The 21,455-nt window shown below is 37.2% G+C and overlaps 1 protein-coding gene across 7 annotated transcripts in view; it reads left to right on the top strand.

Annotated features, from left to right (window-relative positions):
* The window catches only part of NEK1 (NIMA related kinase 1), a 215,972-nt gene that overhangs the window by 10,792 nt on the left and 183,725 nt on the right, over positions 1-21,455 (top strand). For all 7 annotated transcript variants that reach the window (XM_042983644.1, XM_042983645.1, XM_042983649.1 and 4 more), the window contains exons 3-5: positions 99-247; positions 678-774; positions 16,577-16,674. In XM_042983644.1, the coding sequence (XP_042839578.1) occupies positions 131-247; positions 678-774; positions 16,577-16,674 (312 nt within the window). In that variant the 5' untranslated portion in view covers positions 99-130. The remainder of the gene's footprint in view (positions 1-98; positions 248-677; positions 775-16,576; positions 16,675-21,455) is intronic.

Below are 21,455 nucleotides of genomic sequence, written 5' to 3' on the forward strand. Positions count from 1 at the left end.
AGTAAGCAAGTCACTAAGGAATTAGAATTGAATTTGACATAATTGTTATGGAAGACATGCTTTATCTCTGTTAACTGTTACTTTTCTTTAATGTCTAGTATATCTGTTAAGATGCCTTAGAAAAAGAACCATGGAGAAGTATATTAGACTACAGAAGATTGGAGAAGGTTCATTTGGAAAAGCTATTCTTGTTAAATCTACAGAAGATGACAGACAATATGTTATCAAGGAAATTAACATCTCAAGAGTAAGTATTTTTTTTCTTTGGTTATTCAACTAATAGTCTGGTTTCAGTAGGGCTCACCCTTAGAGAACAAAAACAAACATGACAATGCATAACCCAAAGTGAAAGGCTGCCATAATCCCAAAGAGAACCATTAATTTCAGAATAGTGTGTATATCCTTTCATATTTTTTTCTGTGATGTGTGCTTGTGTTTATGTGTTTAAGTGTTTAAAAAAATACAACACCTGCTGTTGTGTAACTTAATCTAGTTTGAACATCTTAAAATGTTTTTACTTGTGGATTCAACTCATTCTCTTTAACTTCTGTCTTTATTTTGTTATTTGGACTGTGCTTTATTGGTACTGTTATATTTTAACCACTCTCTTACTGATGGACTTTTAGATTGTTTATTGATGGTTTAATTTAATGTTTTCTTTTTCTCTCCCATTTAAGATGTCCAGTAAAGAAAGGGAAGAGTCAAGGAGAGAAGTTGCAGTGTTGGCAAACATGAAGCATCCAAATATTGTCCAGTATAGAGAATCATTTGAAGGTCAGATAAATTTTGCAAGAGTTCAAAAGAACTAAGCCATGTGACAACTTTTGGATATTTTCCTTCTAACGTATTTTCAGGAAGAAAAGCATATAATTTTTGCTTCCATACATATGTATATGAGTATCAGCTTGATTCTAGGATAATACTAATGTTACCAGTCGGAGAGTCTGCATTGTGTGAATGGAGGTCTTGGTCCTTGGATTCCCCACAAGGAGATTCACGTGCGATACTCGCTGGAATAAAGACAGCCAGGAGGGAAGTAACAAGCACAAAGCAGTTTATTAAAGCAAAAGTACACTCTACCAGGTGGGAGAGCTGGTAGAATCTACCATAGGTTGTTTTGGGATTGGATGTTATTGGGTCTCTCTGGTTTGGGAGGCGCAGTGACTTACAGTGGGGTGGTCTTTAATAGGAAACTCCTCCCACGGATTGAGAGGGGTAGTTTTTGACCCCACTGGGATTTGTACCTGAAACTCAAGGCAGCCCTTCTCCAGGGCAGGGCAGTACATCAATGCAAATGCATTGTAATAACTCTAGGGGTTACCCTGGGCAGAGGTGGTAGAGGAAAGGAGGAGAACACCCCAAGGTCTTGGAAGCCTGAAGGTGAGGTTGTTGTGCCCCAGGGCTTTTAATGTGTGGCTTATCTGTCACTGTCCTTGCCTCTAGCTCTTGTCCTTGTCTTTCTCCTTTAAGGACTTGGGACTCTGTCTCAGGGCATTACTTCCACTGCTGCTGTCTCTTCTACCTAACACTAACACCACATTGTCTGTGTGTAATTTTATATTGCCTCACTGGTACTGTAATTGCTTAAAAAGAAGCAATGTGGTTAAATTTAAGAATTTGGACAAAGCAAAAACAGTAACATGTCATTTTATTTTTTATTAAAAAAAATTTTTTTTAACGTTTATTTATTTTTGAGACAGAGAGAGACAGAGCATGAATGGGGGAGGGTCACAGAGAGGGAGACACAGAATCTGAAACAGGCTCCAGGCTCTGAGCTGTCAGCACAGAGCCCGACGCGGGGCTCGAACTCACAGACTGCGAAATCATGACCTGAGCCGAAGTTGGCCGCTTAACCAACTGAGCCACCCAGGCGCCCCAGTAACATGTCATTTTAAACAAAGCTTCCTTTAACCACTACCACTACTGCCACTAAGAAAATGTTGTGGTCTTTAGAAAGTATCCTAATCACTTGTGTTCTAGTATACCTCATTATTGTGATACTGAGGTATGTTGACCGTATTCTCAGGTTCTTGAAATGTCATAGCTATAATGCTGTTTTTGGAAATATATATTTGGTAGTGCAGGAGCTAAGATAAAGCAAAGCTTCTCTAAAGGCAGGTGAAGATGGTTTGTTGAAGTCCTTTGGAAGTCTTTCCCATTGTTATCATAAATCCCTATAAATTATAAAACAGATTATTTGTGTATATATGTATGTATTTATTTTTTAGTTAACAACACTACTGTTTATTTAAGGAAATGGGTTGAAAAGAAGAAGAAAAAAAGAAACCAAAAAAAGCTACTTCAGCTCCTGATTTTCTGTTGCTTGAGTCCTAAATTTATAATCATAGTTTTTTTCTCCTTCCTCAACCAATTACTTGTCCTTCTTTGCCCTCTGCAGCATCTTGGCTGGGTGTGGTCTGTTTTGCCAAGTGGAATAACTCAAACCATGATCACTGCAGGATCTAAGTGTTTGAAAGTCCTATATTTTTTGCAGTTTTTCATTAAATATGGCTATTTGGCAAGAGAGGAAAAGAGGAACCTTAACAAATGTATTGGGTTCCAGTAATAGCCTTCCTTGCCTTTATTGTGTTTCAGAAACACAGTTTCCCCTAATCACAATTCAGCACTTCAGCCAGCACAGTGATTCTTAACAGAAAAATAATTTAGATCGAAAGTAGTAGATAGTTTAAATGTTTGTTTCAGGGTCAAATCGCATACCAGTTTCAGAGTCTGAATTAGAGCAAAAGTATCCTTGTTCCCAAATTAACATGGTACGTACTAAAGGAGAACATACTTAAAAAGATAGGGATCAATTGACACATATCATAAGGTACTCAGTTCATTTATTTATGATGGCAGTGAAGTGAGGATTTATACAAGTGAAAGGGTACAGTGTTAACCATCTTCTCCTTCCCATGACCCTGAATTTCCTTTATCTTTATCCTTGCTTCTCCTTTAGTTTAATTTCTCTTTCATTACCAAAATTTTAATATTTCAAATAAAAGGTTTGAATATATGTCAACAAATATTCTAGCAGGTGTTTTGTAGTTGTATAGAATGCTTCACATAGAAACATCTAAATGAGTCAAGAGGTAGCACATTCTTTAAATAAGGTTGTTTTCTTTTAATGCTATTTAATTTTATTTATTATTATTTTTTAATCTTTATTTATTTTTGAGAGAGAGAGAGCAAGCAAAGGAGCAACAGAGAGAGAAGGAAACACAGGATCCGAGGCAGGCTCCAGGCTCTGAGCTGTTAGTACAGAGCCTGACGTGGGGCTCGAACTCACCATCTGTGAATTCATGACTTGAGCCGAAGTCAGATGCTCTACTGACTGAGCCATCCACGCATCCCTAATACTGCTATTTAATTTTAAAGGAATACATGTTCATGGTAAACATTCAAAAAGTACAGCTGGCACGAGCCTAAATTCTCTGTTCCTCTCACTCCATCTTCTTTTCCGTTCCCCTAGGGGTAAATAGTCAGTGTTACGAATTCAGTGTTTCTTTATTGTAGTTTCTGGAACAAACATATACATACAGTTTTTAACATTTAAAAACAAGTGGGATGACATTATCTATTTCTGCATCTTGCTCTTTTCACTTTATATCTCATGGATTTCTTTCCATGTCATTATGTATTGATGCACCACATTCTTTATAACTTTCTTATAACAACTGCAGCATATCCCATTGTGTGCATTGTATAGTTCTATCACAGTTTATTTAGCTAGTTTTCTGTTAGGGACACTTAGGTTGTTTTTAGTTTTTCACTATTGCAGATAATGTTGCACTGAATATCCTTGTACAGGTGTCTGTGTACTATCATAGTATTTCTGTAGGAGTGGAATTGTTAGACTAAAGGAAGTAAGAGTTCCTGTGTCTCTCTCACTTTCCAACCTTGGCTTATACTTCATTCTATAATTTATATGATACAACTTTATCTGGTAATTCATATATATTTCTACCTTACCTGAATGATCTCATTGTAATCCATGTAGTTCTTTGAACCTCTGTAGTTTCAGTAAGAGCTTTTAGAAGCTCTAAAATACAAATGTTCTCTAAAATGATTAAAAATAACTTATATATGCAAACATTTAAAATCCGTCAATTTTAGGGGCGCCTGGGTGGCTCAGTCGGTTAAGCGTCTGACTTTGGCTCAGGTTATCTCACAGTTTGTGGGTTTGGGCCCTGCATCAGGCTCTGTGCTGACAGCTCAGAGCCTGGAGTCTGCTTTGGATTCTGTGTCTCCCTCTCTCTCTGCCCCTCCCTCACTTGCGCTCTCGCTCTCTCTCTCTCTCTCTCTGTCTCAAAAATAAATAAAAAATGTTAAAAACAAAAGAGGCATCAAAGAAATGAAATATTGATGTCATTGTTAGATACCATTGTAAGTAAATCTTATAAAGTCACTTAAAAGGCAGTATGGTTCTGTTGTGACAATCATACAAATAAGACCACCAGTGTGATTTTTTTTTTTTAAGTCCCAACATTATGCATATGGGAATTTAGGGCACAGAAAAAATTGCATTGACAACATAAACAGATTTTAAAAATTGCTGTCTTTGGGGTGCCTGCGTGGCTCAGTCAGTTAAGTGTCTGACCTTTGATTTTGGCTCAGGTTATGATCTCATGGTTCTTGAGATCTAGCCCGGAGTCAGATTCTGTGCTGAGAATGTGGAGCCTGCTTGAGATTCTCTCTCTCCCTCCCTCTCTGCCCCTCCCCTGCTCTCTCTTTCTCTCAAAATAAATAAGCTTTAAAAAAAGTGCTGTCTTCAATTTAAGTTAAAAGGAAAAATGAAGGCCATGTGTATTGGAAAAACTTATAGAAGAATCAATAAAAGACGCCTATATTGAAGACAGATGTGAAATGTTTGGATAAAGTTATTCTATAAGACATGTGAGTGGGGAGAAAATAGTATTTCCAGGCGTATAAATATATAACTGGATTATAATACTACATATCATAAGTATACACTTTACATCCCTAAATTTATAAAGTAAAATTTTAATCATTGAGAAAGTGCGGGATTATTTTGTATTACTGTATATTTGGGTATCTGGATTATACATTTTACTCAGGTATTTATATACTGCTCTGTGTTTTTGCTTGTCTGTAGCTATCACCTTTTAATTTTGTTATTTTTATTTTCCTACATTCTGTGATTTTTATCCTCTTAAGTTTTATGTCTGTTTCGAAAGTAATTTTTATATCTTTAATGGCAGCTTTTCAATATCATACTTGGTTATAGGTGTTAGCATTCAGTTTGTTCCTCATTGGTGCTGCCAAAATCTAACTTCTGTGTCTACTTGAAAAAAGCTTTTCTTTGAGGCTAAATTTGGATTACTTTTTGCTGCAGGTAATAGAGAATCTAACCAGTATTGGCTTAAGTGGAAAAGATATTTAATTAACTCACCTAACACGAAGTCTCAAACATAAGCAGTCCTATAACAGGGCATGTCTGGTAGTTTAGGAGTGTTACCAAGATTCAGGCTCTTCTCTTCTGCATTCTTAGTCTAAGTTTTTCAGCCTAATGCTTTTCACCTTGTCCCAAGATGGCTCTTGGAATTTAGGCAGATGTTTTCATCTAAGGCTGAAAGAAGGAGGCAGTACCAGCAGGTCTTCTTAAATCTGTTCATTTAGTAAGGTAAACAAATGCTTTTTTAGAAGCCATTGTTCAGATTTCCTCTTACGTCTTATTGGCCAAAACTGGGTCAGTGACCACTCTGGCTGTAGGGGATACTCGAAATGAGAAAATCTGGGATTTTTTTTCAGCTTCTCAGTTGAGGAGTAATGAAGGAGAAGAGGGTTATAATTAGCTATTGAGTTAGTCAGCTAAGTGCATGCTTTGCTCGTTGGTTGTGGTTCATATCCTCATTACTATGTTTTTGTTAAACTCTTAGTCATTTTCTAACATGCATTGAGGCTTAGTCACTTGTCTTATAGTCTTTTTGCCCCAACTTCAAGCATTTTATGTGTTGGTGGTTTTTGTGAGTTTCAGAGTATGTTTCTCCATTATTGTGTGAGCCCATTGGCGATAATGGTGGGAATTATATTTCTGTATCCCTAGCATCTTGTGCGAAGTGCCTGGCACATAGTGGACACTTGGATGTTTGAATGTTTGAAGAAATACAGAACAGATCAGTACGTCCCTTGTCGAAAAAAGGCTTTTCTGTTGACCTTACATTTTAAGTAGTATTTATCCCAAAATTAATAATAGATGTATTATAAGCAGCAGAAAATATTACAGTTTATGTCCTAGAGCTTAAACATTTTACTTCGCAAGTATCTTTTAAGTTTATTTATTTATTTGAAGTGGGGGGGGAGAGAGAGAGAGAGACAGAGAAGGAAAGTGGAGGAGGGGCAGAGAGGGGGCGAGAGAGAATCCTAGGCAGGCTCTGGACGGTGCAGAGCCCGATGCAGGGCTCAAGCTCACAAACTGAGATCACCACCTGAGCCGAAGTCAGAAGCTTAACTGACTGAGCCACGCAGGTCACCCTAAACATTTTATTTTAGAATCGCTTCTCCTCCATCCCTTTCTCAGGGCCTGTTTAACCTTCTCTGTCTCTCACACACATATATACACATTTACACCTTTTTTTTTCTTTTGATAGTTTGGTTTTTGATACATGCATCTGGCACAAAATTCCCATGTTCTGTAACAATAAAAAGTTTGCCCTCTATTCCTATCTTTGAGCCACCTGTTTTACTTCTTTGGGTTTAACCATTGTTACCACTATCTTGTATTTCAGAAATATTTGAAATATTAATATAAAGCATATACGAGTGATAGCATACTGTACATGATTTTTTGCTTTTTTTATGCTATATAAATGTTAACATCCTATACATATCTTTTTACAAATAATGGATTGCACATTTTTTGGGGATTTTGTTTTTTTATTCATATTGTGGTATCTTATATGTTTATTTGATATCATTCATAAAGAGTTATACAGATTCTTTTATTTATTTAGTTTTAATTTTAATTGCTGTATATATAGTGTTTAATATAGTGTTATATTAGTTTCAGGAGTGCAGTATAGTGATTCAACAATTCTCTACATTACTCAGTGCTCATCAAGATAAATGTACTCTTGCTCCCCTTCACCTGTTTCACCCATCACCCCACCCACCTCCCTTCTGGTAACCATCAATTTGTTCTCTAGTTAAGAGTCTGTATTTTGGTTTGTCTCCTTCTTTTCTTTGTTTTGTTTCTTAAATTTCACATATGAGTGAAAATATGGTATTTGTTTTTCTGTGACTTATTTCACTAGCATTATACTCTCTAGATCCATCCACATTGTTGCGAATTGCAAGGTCTTACTGTTTTTTTTTTTTTAAGTTCATTTATTTTGAGAGAAAGAGTTCACGTGTGCAAGTGGGGAAGGGGCAGAGAGAGAAGGAGAGAGAGAATCCCAAACAGATTCCATGCTGCCATTGCAGAGCCCAATGCAGGGCTCGATCTCATGAACCCTGAGATCACACCTGAGCTGAAATCAAGAGTTGGATGCTTAACTGACTGAACCACCCAGGCGTCCCAAAAATCTTATTCTTTTTTATGCCTAAGTAATATTCCATCACATGGAATATGTGTGTGTGTGTGTGTGTATGTATATACATTTGTGTATGTATGTGTATATAGAGGTTTATATGTTTGTGTATGTATATATGTTTGTGTATGTATATATATGTATATGTGTGTATACAGATATACATACATATGTGTATAGATGTATGTATATGTGTATATGTGTGTATATATATGTGTGTGTGTCTATATATATATTTATTTATACACACATCTTTTTTATCCATTCATCTATTGATGGACACTTGGGCTGCTTCCATAATTTGGCCTATTGTACTTAATGCTGCAATAAACATAGGGGTGTATGCATCTTTTTAAATTAGTGTTTTTGATTTTTTGGGTAAATAATCAGTAGGGGACTTACTGAATCATATGGTAGTTCTATTTTAATTTTTTGAGGCACTTCTATACTGTTTTCCTGAGTGGCTGTACCAGTTTTCATTCCCACCAACAGTGCATGAGGGTTCCCTTTTCTCTATATCCTCACCAACACTTGTTTATTGTGTTTAAAAAATTTTTTTTAAATATTTTTCAAGGAGAGAGAGAGCGTGAGCAGAGGAGGGGCAGAGAGAGAAGGAGACACTGAATCTGAAGCAGGCTCCTGGCTCTGAGCAGTCAGCACAGAGCCCAATGTGGGGCTCAAACTCATGAGCCATGAGATTGTGACCTGAGCCGAAGTCAGATGCTCAACCGACTGAGACACCCAGATGTTCCTGTGTTTTTGATTCTAGCCATTCTGACAGGTGTGAGGCGGTATCTCATTGTGGTTTTGATTTTCATTTCTCTGATGATGAGTGATGTTGAGCATCTTTTCATGTGTCTGTTGGCAATCTGTATGTCTTCTTTGAAGAAAGGCCTGTTCATGTCTTCTGCCATTTTGAATTGGATTATTTGGTTTTTTTGGTGGTGAGTTATGTAAGTTCTTTATATATTTTGGATAATGTTTATCAGATATGTCATTTGCAAATATCCTCTCCCATTCTGAAGGTTGCCTTTTAGTTTTGTTGATTGTTTCCTTTGCTGTGCACCCCTATGTTTATTGCAGCATTAAATACAATTTTGATGTAGTCCCAGTCATTAATTTTTGCTTTTGTTTCCCTTGGATCAGGACACAGATCTGGAAATATGTTGCTACAGCTGGTATCAGAGAAATTACTGTCTGTGCTCTCTTCTAAGGTTTTTATGGTTTCAGGTCTCACATTTAGTTCCTTAAGCCATTTTGAGTGTATTTTTGTGTATGATGTAAGAAAGTGGTTCAGTTTTATTCATTTTCATGTAGCTGTCCAGTTTTCCCATCATCTTTTGTTGAAGAGACTTTTGCCAATTGCATATTCTTGCCTCTTTTGTCAAAGATAAATTGACCATATAATGATGGATTTATTCCTGGGCTCTCTCTTCTTTTCTTTTCTTTTTTTTTTTTTTTAATTTTTTTTAACGTTTATTTATTTATGAGACAGAGAGAGACAGAGCATGAATGGGGGAGGGGCAGAGAGAGAGGGAGACACAGAACCGGAAGCAGGCTCCAGGCTCTGAGCCATCAGCCCAGAGCCCGACGCGGGGCTCGAACTCACGGACCGTGAGATCATGACCTGAGCTGAAGTCGGACGCTTAACCGACTGAGCCACCCAGGCGCCCCTCTCTTCTTTTCTACTAATGTATGTGTCTGTTTTTGTGCCAGTACCATACTGTTTTGATTGCTACATCTTTGTAGTATCTCGAAATCTGAGATTGTGATACTTCCAGTTTTGTTCTTTTTCAAGATTGCTTTTGCCCTTTGGCATGTTTTGAGGTTTCATACAAAATTTTAGGATTGTTCTAATTCTGTGAAAAATGCTGTTGGTATTTTGATAGGGATTGCATTAAATCAGTAGATTGTTTTGGGTAGTATGTACATTTTAACAATTTTTGTTCTTCCAGTCTGTGAACATGGAATATCTTTCCATTTTTTTGTGTCTTCAAGTTTTTTTCATCAGTGCTTTATAATTATCAGAGTATAGGTTTTTCACCCTCTTGGTTAAGTTTATTCCTAGGTACTTTATTGTTTTGGGTGCATTTGTAAGTGGAATGGTTTTCTTAAGTTCTCTTTCTGCTATTTCATTATCAGTGTATAGAAATGCAATGGATTTCTCTACATTGATTTTGTATCCCATGACCTTCTTGAATTCATTTATTAGTTCTAGTAGTTTTTTGGTGGTCTTTTAGGTTTTCTATGTATAGGATCCTGCTATCTACAAATAGTGAGTTTTACTTTTTCCTTACCAATTTGGATGCCTTTTATTCCTTTATTTTGTGTGATTGCTGTGGCTAGGACTTCCAGTACTATGTTGAATAAAAGTGGTGAGAGTAGACATCCTTGTCTTCTTCTTGACCTTGGGGGAAAAGCTCTATTTTTCACCACTGAGTATTATATTAGCTGTGGGTCTTTCATATATGGCCTTTACTACGTTGCAGTATATTCCCTCTAGACCTGCTTTGTTGAGGGTTTTTATCATAAATTGATGATGTACTTTATGAAATGCTTTTTTTGCACCTATTGAAATAATCGTATGGTTTTTATACTTTCCTTTGTTGATATATCACATTACTTGATTTGCAAATGTTGAACCACTCTTGCATCCTAGGGATAAATTCCACTTGATCATGGTGAATAATTTTTCAGTGTATTGTTAGATTCAGTTTGCTAATATTTGTTGAGGACTTTTGTATCTTTGTTCATCAGAGATAGTGGCCTGTAGTTTTCTCTTTTTGTAGTGTCTTTTTTTAAAAAGAGGTTTATTTTTGAGAGAGTGAGCAGGGGAGGTGCGGAGGGGCGGGGGGCAGGCAGAGGATCTGAAGCAGGCTTCACCCTGACGTCAGAAAGCCCAATGCAGGGCTCGAACCCCCAAAGCATGGGGTCATGGCCTAAGCTCAACCAGTTGAGCCATGCAGGTTCCTCTGTAGTGTCTTTATCTGGTTTTGGTGTCAGCTGGCCTCATAGAATGAATCTGGATTTTCCTTCCTCTTCTATTTTGGAATAGTTTGGAAGCATAGGTATTCCCTCTTCCTTAAATGTTTGGTAGAATTCACCTGTGAAGCTGTCTGGTCCTGGACTTTTGTTTGTTGGGAGTTTTTTTTTTTTTTTTTTTTTTTTAATATTGCTGATTCAATTTCATTACTGGTAATTGGTCTGTTCAAACTTTCTGTTTCTTCCTGATTCAGTTTTGGGAGGTTATATGGTTTTAGGAATTTTTCTGTTTCTTCTGGATTGTCCATATGTTGGCATGTAATTTTTCATAATATTCTTTTACAATCCTTTGTATTTCTGTGGTGTTGGTTGTTAATTTCTCTTCTTTCATTTCTGATTTTGCCTACTTGAGCCCTCTCTCTTTTCGATGAATCTGGCTAAAGGTTTATCAATTTTGTTGGTACTTTCAAAATACCAACATCTGGTTTCATTAGTCTGTTCTGTTTTTTTAGTTTCTATTTCATTTATTTCTGCTCTAATCTTTATTATTTCTTTCATTCTACTGTATTTAGGTTTTGTTCCTTTTTTTCTAGCTCCTTTGGGTATAGGGTGAGGTTGCTTATTTGAGATTATTTTTGCTTTTTGATGTAGGTCTATATTGGTTTGAACTTCTCTCTTAGAGCAGTGTTTTGCTGCATCCCAAAGATATTGGACCATTGTGTACTAAATTTCATTTGTCTTTATGTATTTTTTGATTTCCTCTTTGATTTCTTGGTTAACCCATTCGTTGTTTAGTAGCTTGTTATTTAATCTCCATGTAGTTGTGTTCTTGCCAGATATTTTCTTTGTGGTTGATTTCTTGTTTCTTAGGTTTGTAGTCAGAATATATAAATCGTATGATTTTGATTTTTCTGAATTTGTTGAGACATGTTTTGTGGCCTAATATGTGATCTTTTCTGGAGTGTGTTCTATGTGCACTTGAACGTGTATTCTGCTGTTTGGATGGGATATTTTGAATATATCTATTAGATCCATCTGGTCCAGTGTGTCATTCAAAGCCACTGTTTCCATTTTTATTTTCTCTTTGGATGATCTGTCCATTGATTTAAGTGCAGTGTTAAAGTCCCCTACTATTCTTATATTACTATTGATTACTTCCTTTATGTTTTATATTTTATAGCTGCTTTTGTATTTGGTTGCTTTCATGTTGAGTGCATAAATATTTACAATTGTTATATTTTCTTGTTGGATTATTTCCTTTATGATTATGTAGTGTCCTTTGTCTCTTGTTATACTCTTTGTTTTAAAAATGTAGTTTGTCTGATTAGAAATATTGCTACCCCAGCTTTCTGTTCAGTTCCATTTGCATGATAAATGCTTTCCATCCTTTCACTTTCAATCTCCTTGTGCATTTAGGTCTTAAATGAGTCTCTGGTAGACACCATATAGATGGTTCTTACTTTTTTATCCATTCCATGACTCTGTGTCTTTTGATTGGAGTGTTTAGCCCATTTACAATCAGAATAATTATTGATAGGTATATAATTATTGCCATCTTGTTACTTGTTTTATGATAGTTTTTGTAGTTCTGTGTTTCTTGCTTCTTTTGCTCTCTTCTCTCATGGTTTGTTGGCTTTCTTAGTAATATACTTGGATTCCTTTCTCTTTATATTTTGCTTATCTGCTACTGGGTTTTGATTTGTGGTTACTATTATGTTTGTATATAAAATCCTGTTCATATAGCAGTCTATATTAACTTGATGGTTGCTTCAGTTTGAACACATTCTTTACTCTCCCTCTCCCCCACGTTTTAGGTATATGGTGTCATATTTTACATCCTTTCATTTTGTGAAACCTTTCACTGATTTTTACACATATACTTATTTTGCTGCTTTTTTGTGTCCCATTTTTCTTACTCACAGTTAAGGTCTTTTCTTTCTACTCAAAGAGTCCCTTCTAACATTTTTTGTAGAGCTGGTTTAGTGGTTAAGACTTTCTTTAATTTTTGTTTGTCTCAGAAGCTCTTCACCTGTCCTTCTATTCTGATGATAGCCTTACTGCATGGAGTATTCTTGGCTGCGGGTATTTTTCTTTCAGCACTTTGAATATATTATGCCACTCCCTTTGGCCTGTAAAGTTTCTGTTGAAAAAAATGCACTGATAGCCTTATGAGGTTTCTTATGTACTTAAGTATCTTCTCTTACTGTTTTTAAAATTCTCTTCTTATCACTACTTTTTCCCATTTTAATTACTATCTGTCTTGGTGTGGACCTTTTTTTTTAATGTTTATTTATTTTTGAGAGAGAGGGAGAGAGCGCAAGCATCAGCAAGAGAAGGGCAGGAAGAGGGGGAAACAGAATCCAAAGCAGGCTCCAGGCTCCAGGCTCCGAGCTGTCAGCACAGAGCCTGACGTGGAGCTCGAACTCACAAACTGCGAGATCATGACCTGAGCTGAAGTCAGATGCTTAACTGACTGAGCCACCCAGGCACCCCTTGGTGTGGACCTTCTTACATTGATTTTGTTGGGGGCTGTGTCTCCTGGATGTGGATTTCTGTTTCCTTTCCCAGATTAGGGAAGTTTGCAGCTATTTTATCTTCAAATACATTTTCTGACTCCTTTTCTCTCTCTTCTGGGATCACTATGATGTGAATTATTAATTATCCTTGATGGTGTCACTGAGTTCCCAAGTCTATTTAAAAAAATTTTTTTTTATGTTTATTTATTTTTGAGAGGGAGTGTGAGCAGGGGGAGGGGCAGAGAGAGACAGAGTTAAGAATCTGAACTGGGCTTCAGGTCTGAGCTGTTGTCACAGAGCCTGACCGTGGCATTGAACCCACAAGCCATGAGATCATTACCTGAGCTGAAGTTGGATGCTTAACCAGCTGAGCCACCCAGGTGCCCTGAAGTCAATTTTTTATTATTTTTCCTCTCTCCCCTTCGGCTTGATTGCTTTCCATTCCTCTGTCCTGGTTGCTGATCCATTCCTCTGCTTCCTTTAGTCTATTATTTATAACATTGAGTACATTTTTTATTTCAGTTATAGAGTCCTTAATCTCTGATTCATTCTTTTTTTATGTTTTTTATCTCGATGTTAGGAGTCTCACTGAGGTCCACTGTTTTCTCAAGTCCAGTGAATAATATCCTTATGGTTATTATTTACTTGTTAATTTATATTTTAGAGAGCATGCACGTGTAAGTTGGGGAGAGGGGCATTGAGAGAGAGAGAATCTTAAGCACGCTGTACGCTCTGTGTGGAGCCCGATGCAGGGCTCGATCCTACAACCCTGGGATCATGACCTGATCTGAAATCAAAGAGTCAGATGCTCAACCAATTGAGCCACCCAGGCGCCCCCATCCTTATGATCATTACTTTAAATTCTCTGTTAGGTATATTACTTATTTCCATGCCTCTTAGTTCTCTTGCTATGATTTTCATCCTGTTCTTTCATTTGAGACATATTCCTCTGTCTCCTCATATGTTCTAATTCTGTGTCTATTTCTTTTTTAGGAAAGTCAGCTGCATTTTTGGCTCTTGAAAGTAGTGGCTTTATGAAAAAGAGGTCTTATAGTGCCCTGTAATTCAATGTCCCCTGTTCTCCAGAACATGGCACTTCAGGGGTGTCTCCTATGTGTGATATATATGCTCTGCTATTGTGGCTGAGTGGCATTTACCTTTAATTCAGTTGTCTGCAGTGGCTCGCTTTGCCTCTCGTAGGCAGGGTTTGGACTCTGTGTTGTTGGTGGGCTGGTCTGGGGCTGTCTTGGGCTTGGGTTGAGTCAGACCAGGCTGTTACTAGCAATGCAGTAACACCAAAATGCAAGGCGCTGTCCCTTTGTTTTCTCCTGAGAAGCTTTCATTGGTGGGCAGGGCCTATAGTCAGACCAGGTGTCTGCTCCCAGCCCACTGCTGGGGTGCAGTTGGACTGGCTGTCTGCCCCTCAAGCATGAGTCACTTTGGAGGGGTGCTAGCCCCTTTTGGGGGTCCTTTCAGCCTGCCAGTCTTATGGCATCTCTTTGGATGGGCTCTCCCAGAGGCATATTGAAAGGTAAAGGTCCACAGGAGAATGTGGGTACAGGGTGTAAGGTGTTAGCATGGGTCGGCTGTTGGAGGATAACTGGAATAATGCCTGGCTGGAGAGGATATGCCTGTGGAATGTGGGGCAGGTTGCACCATTAGCAGGCTAGGTGGAGAGTATTGGCACTATACTGGTTTCTTATAAGTATCCATGTGCCTACACTGCTGGACAGGGCAGTGTTGTGGTGCCTGCCAATTCTTCTGCTCCTGGAGAAGTCTCCCAACATCCTTGCCCTGCTTGCACAGCTCTGAGATTAATAAACCACTTTTCTTTATGCCCCAGACATTTTTAAAAGTGCTGCATCTGTTTTTCATCTCTGCTGGGCTATTTGTTGTGGTCTCTGTTTAAGGGTGGTGACAGTATCCTATTGCTGTCTTGCTTTCCTAGAGCCCAGCATGCTGATTTTTAATGTTCCGGTGTTAAGCCCCACTGATTGTAAGATTGTGTGAAATTATGCCCCTATTGTTTTCAATGCCAAATGTTATGGGGATTCATCTTCCCCGTGAGGGTTCCCTGTGCTTGGTGTAAGGGTCCGTTTCTTCCCCCTCTCCAAACCATGGGTGTCCTCCCACCACTCCCCACATTAGTCAGTCCCACAGGTCCTTTTAGCTCCTGACCACGTCTTCACCTTCCTATGTGGCCTCTTCCCTACATTTAGCTGTGGACAGTCTGTCCTGCCAGTCTTCCAGTCATTTTCTGTATTATTTACATTGATGTGGCTGTTACCTACTTCTATCTGTGAGAAGAGGTGAGGCCAGGATTTCTTAGAAGTCCCCATGAATTATACAGATTCTTTTTTTTTAAATTATTTTTTTTAACATTTATTTATTTTTGAGACAGAGCATGAACGGGGGAGGGTCAGAGAGAGAGGGAAACACAGAATCTGAAACAGGCTCCAGGCTCTGAGCAGTCAGTACAGAGCCCGATGCGGGGCTCGAACTCATGGACCGCGAAATGGTGACCTGAGCTGAAGTCGGATGCTTAACCGACTGAGCCACCCAGGCACCCCTACAGATTCTTAATTAGCTCAGTCATATAGGTTCCCAATCCATGGCACGTTAAAAACAGTTTATCAAAAGGAGGTATGGTAACAAGAACACTACCACAAGGTGCAAGATGCAAGTACTGATGGAAATAAGGCTATAAGCACAGAAGAGTAAAAGAAATGAAAACTGTTCTTTGAGTTGCAGTAGTCTCACTAGTAAGTAGTAGCTTAGTAAATGTTACAAGTGATATCAGCTACTCTCTAATCTGGGCAGAATAAGCATAGTGATACTCTTACATAAGACTAAAGATGGAGGGAAGGATGAGAAGTGTTCTTCTAGTCCTGTCTAGACTAGACGTAGGTAGAATCACAGAAATTTCTTTTCCTGTGGACTGAGTCATAAAGGGGAATAAGATAATGCCCTATTTTCATGTTGACACATTATATACAATTTTTAAAAAGAGCAATAAAATCAAAGAAAGCTCCAAGAGTGTACAATCTTACTCACTGTTGCGTCCTCAGAATTCATTGCAACATCTGATATTTAGTAAGTAATTGATTAAGTGGATGAAACAAAGCTGAAAAGTAATGGTCAATTAGAAACTAAGTTATAATCCATCTTTGACAAATTGGTAGAAAAACATGTTTTTATAGATGCTTAAGAAAATATATCTATTAAATGAAAGCAAGTATGTTTGTCTGCATTTTGTCTGTGTTCCAGAGATGTTTAGACCAATGTGGATACTGCTGTTCAGTAAGATGCTGTATTCTTAGTAGAAAATCTTTAATGATGGAGCTGCCTGTTAACCCAGGTTATTATACAATCTGTATAACCGGATTTTGCACTCCAGTTCTTTTGAAGATGGTTCTGGTTTTTAGTAGAACATAATTAATTGCTGCATTTTAGTAAACCCTTGAGTACCTTTAGCTATACTTTTGACATACATTTTAAAAAATGAAATGTAATGTTTATATTTTGTAGAAAATGGTTCTCTCTACATAGTGATGGATTACTGTGAAGGAGGCGATCTGTTTAAACGAATTAATGCTCAGAAAGGCATTTTGTTTCAAGAGGATCAGGTGAGTTAGCATGTAGGAGATTGACTCTTACTCCTGATTATTGAGAAGCAATTCGAAGTTTATTTATATGTGTGTTTATTTGTAAGTACAAATGCTTAATTGTAATTATTAGGGCAGTTTTGTATCGAAATTCTAATATTTCAGTCACATTTCTGTTCTAGTTTCTATTAGTTCCCTGTCTGTTCTAATTAGTTTCTATTAGTTCCCCATCTCATTTCTTGTCTATAATATTATTATATTTGTAATATATTTATATCCTTTGCGTGTGTGTGTATAAATGCATATATTTATGTATATAACTTAATTATTCATTATGACTAATTATTTTATATTCTGTCAATTTGGCTTACTGCTGCCAGACCATATTTTCCAACAATGTGGCTTTCCTAAGTAATTGTAGCTCTGGAGGCCTTGCATTGGCAACTACATTCAATCTAATATCTGTTTTGACCTCAGACATCTCTAAAATATGACCCTATCCTACCTGAGCAGTCTTTTTTTTTTCCTAATGTTTATTCATTTTTGAGAGACAAAGCGTAAGTGGGTAAGGAGGAGAGAGAGAGGGAGACACAGAATCGGAAGCAGGCTCCAGGTTCTGAGCTGTCAGCACAGAGCCTGACGTGGGACTCGAATCCACAAACTGTGAGATCATGACCTGAGGGGAAATCAGACGCTTTAACTGACTGAGCCATGCAGACACCCCATCTTATTTTTTTTTCTAGTATTCTCTAATATGCACCCCTTCTCATTTAACAAATATTTATTGATCATTTATTCCCTGTTTGGCACTATTTGTGTTAAGGACACGTTTATATATCTCATTTTTCCTGTGTATTTATTATTTCTTTTATTTTGGTAATACTTTCTTGCCAACTCTCTATTATTAATATTCTACCTTTTTTTTTTTTAATTACAGTTCAGCTCAAGTCCCAGCCTTTCCTTTGATTTTCCACAAGCACTCTAATCTGTGATCTTTTCTTTCTCTAAATTTCTATTGCAGTTCTCATTATCACCCATTCTTAATTTTTATTATGTGCTTTTACAAAAGGGAATGGGGAGAGCCATGTGCTAGGAATGTTATATTTTTTGTCTCTTTTAAACTTTATAATCCCCCATGAATTAGTGTAGTTTATTTAATAGATAAGAAATCTAACACGTTAAGTAGCTTGTCCCAAATTGTATAGTGTTTGAACTTACTAGTATCTAACTCCAGAGTTTATTAAATATTTGTTTACAGGCTTAAATTGTAAAATTATTAAAAGGTTCAGAAATGGAAATAATTCTTTGCCCACACTTCCATCCCTGAAGATTACTACGTTTTTAGGTGTCTTTTTCCAGATTTTCTTTTTCATACTTGCACATGTACATATATACATCAAGACACAGATATTCAGACATGGAATATTATACATTGCATACTCTATCTTGCTTTTGTCACTTAACAATTACCTTGAGAACCCAAACTTATAAATAGAACAAACTGCTGGTTGCCAGCAGTGGCACCAGTGGCAAGGGGAGGGATGTTTGGCAAGATGGGTAAAGAGCAGTGGGTGATAGGGGCTTCCAGTTGTAGAATGAATAAGTTACTGCAATAAAAGGCACAGCATGAGGAATAGTCAGTGATATTGTAATAGCAATGTATGGAGATAGATGATAGCTACGTTTGTAAACATACAAACTTATCAAATCACTATGTTGTACACCTGAAGCTAATGCAACAGTGTGTATCAACTATACTCAAATTAAAAAAATATTTAGAAAGCAAGGGAAATGTTATTTATAATACAAGGGAAAAAATACAGGCTGTGTTAAAAAATTATCTTGATTATTGTCACATGTTTGTCCATGTTGATCAATTATATTTGTTTTAATAGCTACGTTATATCCCATTCCAGCAAAGCCTATGCTTTTTTGTTTCTTTAGGCAGCTTTTTCAGTATCTGTAATGAATGTCTCCCTGTATTTTTTCAAAGTGGATATCATGGTCTTATATTTTTAATTTTTTAATTTTAATTTTTTAAAATTTATTGTTTATTTTACATCCACATTAGTTTGCATATAGTGCAACAATGATTTCAGGAGTAGATTCCTTAAGCCCCTTATCCATTTAGCCCATCTCTCCCTCCCACAAGCCCTCCAGCAACCCTCTGTTCTGTATATTTAAGAGTCTCTTATGTTTTGTCCCCCTCCATGTTTCTGTATTATTTTTACTTCCATTCCCTTATGTTCATCTGTTTAGTATCTTAAATTCCTCGTATGACTGAAGTCATTTATTTGTCTTTCTTTGCCTTCACTTAGCCCCTAGTTCCATCCTAGTACCCTTTAGTTCCATCCACGTAGTTGGAAGTGGCAAGATTTCATTCTTTTTGATTGCTGTGTAATACTCCATTGTGTGTGTGTGTGTGTGTGTGTGTGTGTGTGTGTGTATCACATAATCTTTATCCATTCATCTGCCGATGGACATTTGGGCTCTTTCCATACTTTGGCTATTGTTGATAGTGCTGCTATAAACATTGGGGTGCATGTGCCCCTTTGAAACAACACACCTGTATCCCTTGGGTTAATACCTAGTAGTGTAGTTTCTGGGTCGTAGGGTGGTTCTATTTTTAGTTTTTTGAGGAGCCTCCATACTGTTTTCCAGAGTGACCGCACCAGTTTGCATTCTCACCAGCAGTGCAAAAGAGATCCTCTTTCTCTGCATCCTCACCAACATCTGTTGTTGCCTGAGTTGTTAATGTTAGCCATTCTGACAGGTGTAAGGTGGGATCTCATTGTGGTTTTGATTAGTATTTTCCTGATGATGAATGATGCTGAGCATTTTTTTATGCGTCTGTTGGCCACCTAGATGTCTTCTTTAGAGAAGTGTCTATTCATATCCTTTGCCCATATCTACACTGAATTATTTGTTTTTTGGGTGTTGAGTTTGATAAGTTCTTTTACATTTTGGGTACTAACCCATTATCTCATATGTCATTTGCCGATATCTTCTCCCATTCTGTTGGTTGCCTTTTAGTTTTGCTGACTGTTTCCTTCACTATGTAGAAGCTTTTTATTTTGATGAGGTCCCAATGGTTCATTTTTGCTTCTGTTTCCCTTGCCTCCGGATATGTGTTGAGTAAGATGTTGCTGCAGCCAAGATCAAAGAAGTTTTTGCCTTTTTTCTCATCGAGAATTTTTATGGCTTCCTGTCTTACATTGAGGTCTTTCATCCATTTTGAGTGTCTTTTTGTGTATGGTGTGAGGAAGTGGTCCAGGTTCATTCTTCTGCATGTTGCTGTCCAGTTTTCCCAGCACCATTTGCTGAAGAGACTGTCCTTATTCCATTGGATATTCTTTCCTGCTTTGTCAAAGATTAGTTGGCCTTATGTTTGTGGGTCCATTTCTGGGTTCTGTATTCTGTTCCATTGATCCGAGTGTCTGTTCTTGTGCCAGTACCATAATGTCTTGATGATTACAGTTTTGTAATATGTCTTGAAGTCTGGGATTGTGATGCCTCCTGCTTTGGTTTTCTTTTTCAAGATTGCTTTGGCTATTCAGGATCTTTTCTGGTTCCATACAAATTTAGGATTGTTTGTTCTAGCTCTGTGAAAAATGCTAGTGTTATTTTGATAGGGATTGCATTGAATTAATAGATTGCTTTGGTTAGTGTCGACATTTTAACAATATTTGTTCTTCCAATCTAGGAGCATGGAATGTTTTCCCATTTTTTTTTGTGTGTGTGTCTTTTTCAGTTTCTTTCATTAGCTTTCTGTAGTTTTCAGTGTATAGATTTTTCACCTCTTTGGTTATGTTTATTCCTAGGTATTTTATGGTTTTTGGTGCAATTGTAAATGGGATTGATTCTTGATTTCTCTTTCTGTTGCTTCATTATTGGTGTATAAGAATGCAACTAATTTCTTTGAATTGATTTTATATCCTGCGACTTTGCTGAATTCATGGATCAGTTCTAACAGATTTTTGGTAGAATATTTGGGGTTTTCCATATAGAGTATCATTTCATCTGCAGAGAGTGAAATTTTGACTTCTTCCTGGCCGATTTGGATGCCTTTTATTCCTTTGTGTTGTCTGATTGCTGAGGCTAAGGCTTCCAATACCATGTTGAATAACAGTGGTGAGAGTGGACATCCCTGTCATGTTCCTGACCTTGGCGGGTAAGCTCTCAGTTTTTCCCCATTGAGGATGATATTAGTAGTGGGTCTTTCATACATGGCTTTTATGATCTTGAGGTATGATCCTTCTATCCCTACTTTCTTGAGGGTTTTTATCAAGAAAGGATGCTGTATTTTGTCAAATGCTTTCTCTGCACGTTGTCTTGTATTTTTAAATGCATACCTGTTGTGTGATACCTCATTTAGTTCTGTTTTTCCCCTAGTACTGTTTCTGATCCATTTGTTTTGCTATCTGTGCATTTGTTGCTTCTACCTGCTATGTAATGCTCCATGGTATTCGCTCAACTCTACACTTATTTTTACTGCATCATGCACCCTTAATTAATGTAGTCGGAATAATTTCACATTAGAATTATTTCTTCAACAAGGTTGTAATTTACTGTAAAACAGAGATCACAGTTTTCACTAATGTCCTCTCAGGGTACTTAGGAAAGCTGTGTCTATAAATTGGCACAACTAATCATTTGTTTGATAATACCATGTAGATGGGGACTTATGGTTTGTTGGCAGTAACTTGAAAATATGATCAGGTGAGATCTTGGGTTGTATTTTAGTTAAGTACTATTAAATAAGGTAATGTCCTGTTTCTTACTTATCGCCTGTTTCCACAGTT

Source organism: Panthera tigris, chromosome B1 (assembly GCF_018350195.1).
Source record: "Panthera tigris isolate Pti1 chromosome B1, P.tigris_Pti1_mat1.1, whole genome shotgun sequence".
NCBI classification, from domain to species: domain Eukaryota; kingdom Metazoa; phylum Chordata; class Mammalia; order Carnivora; family Felidae; genus Panthera; species Panthera tigris.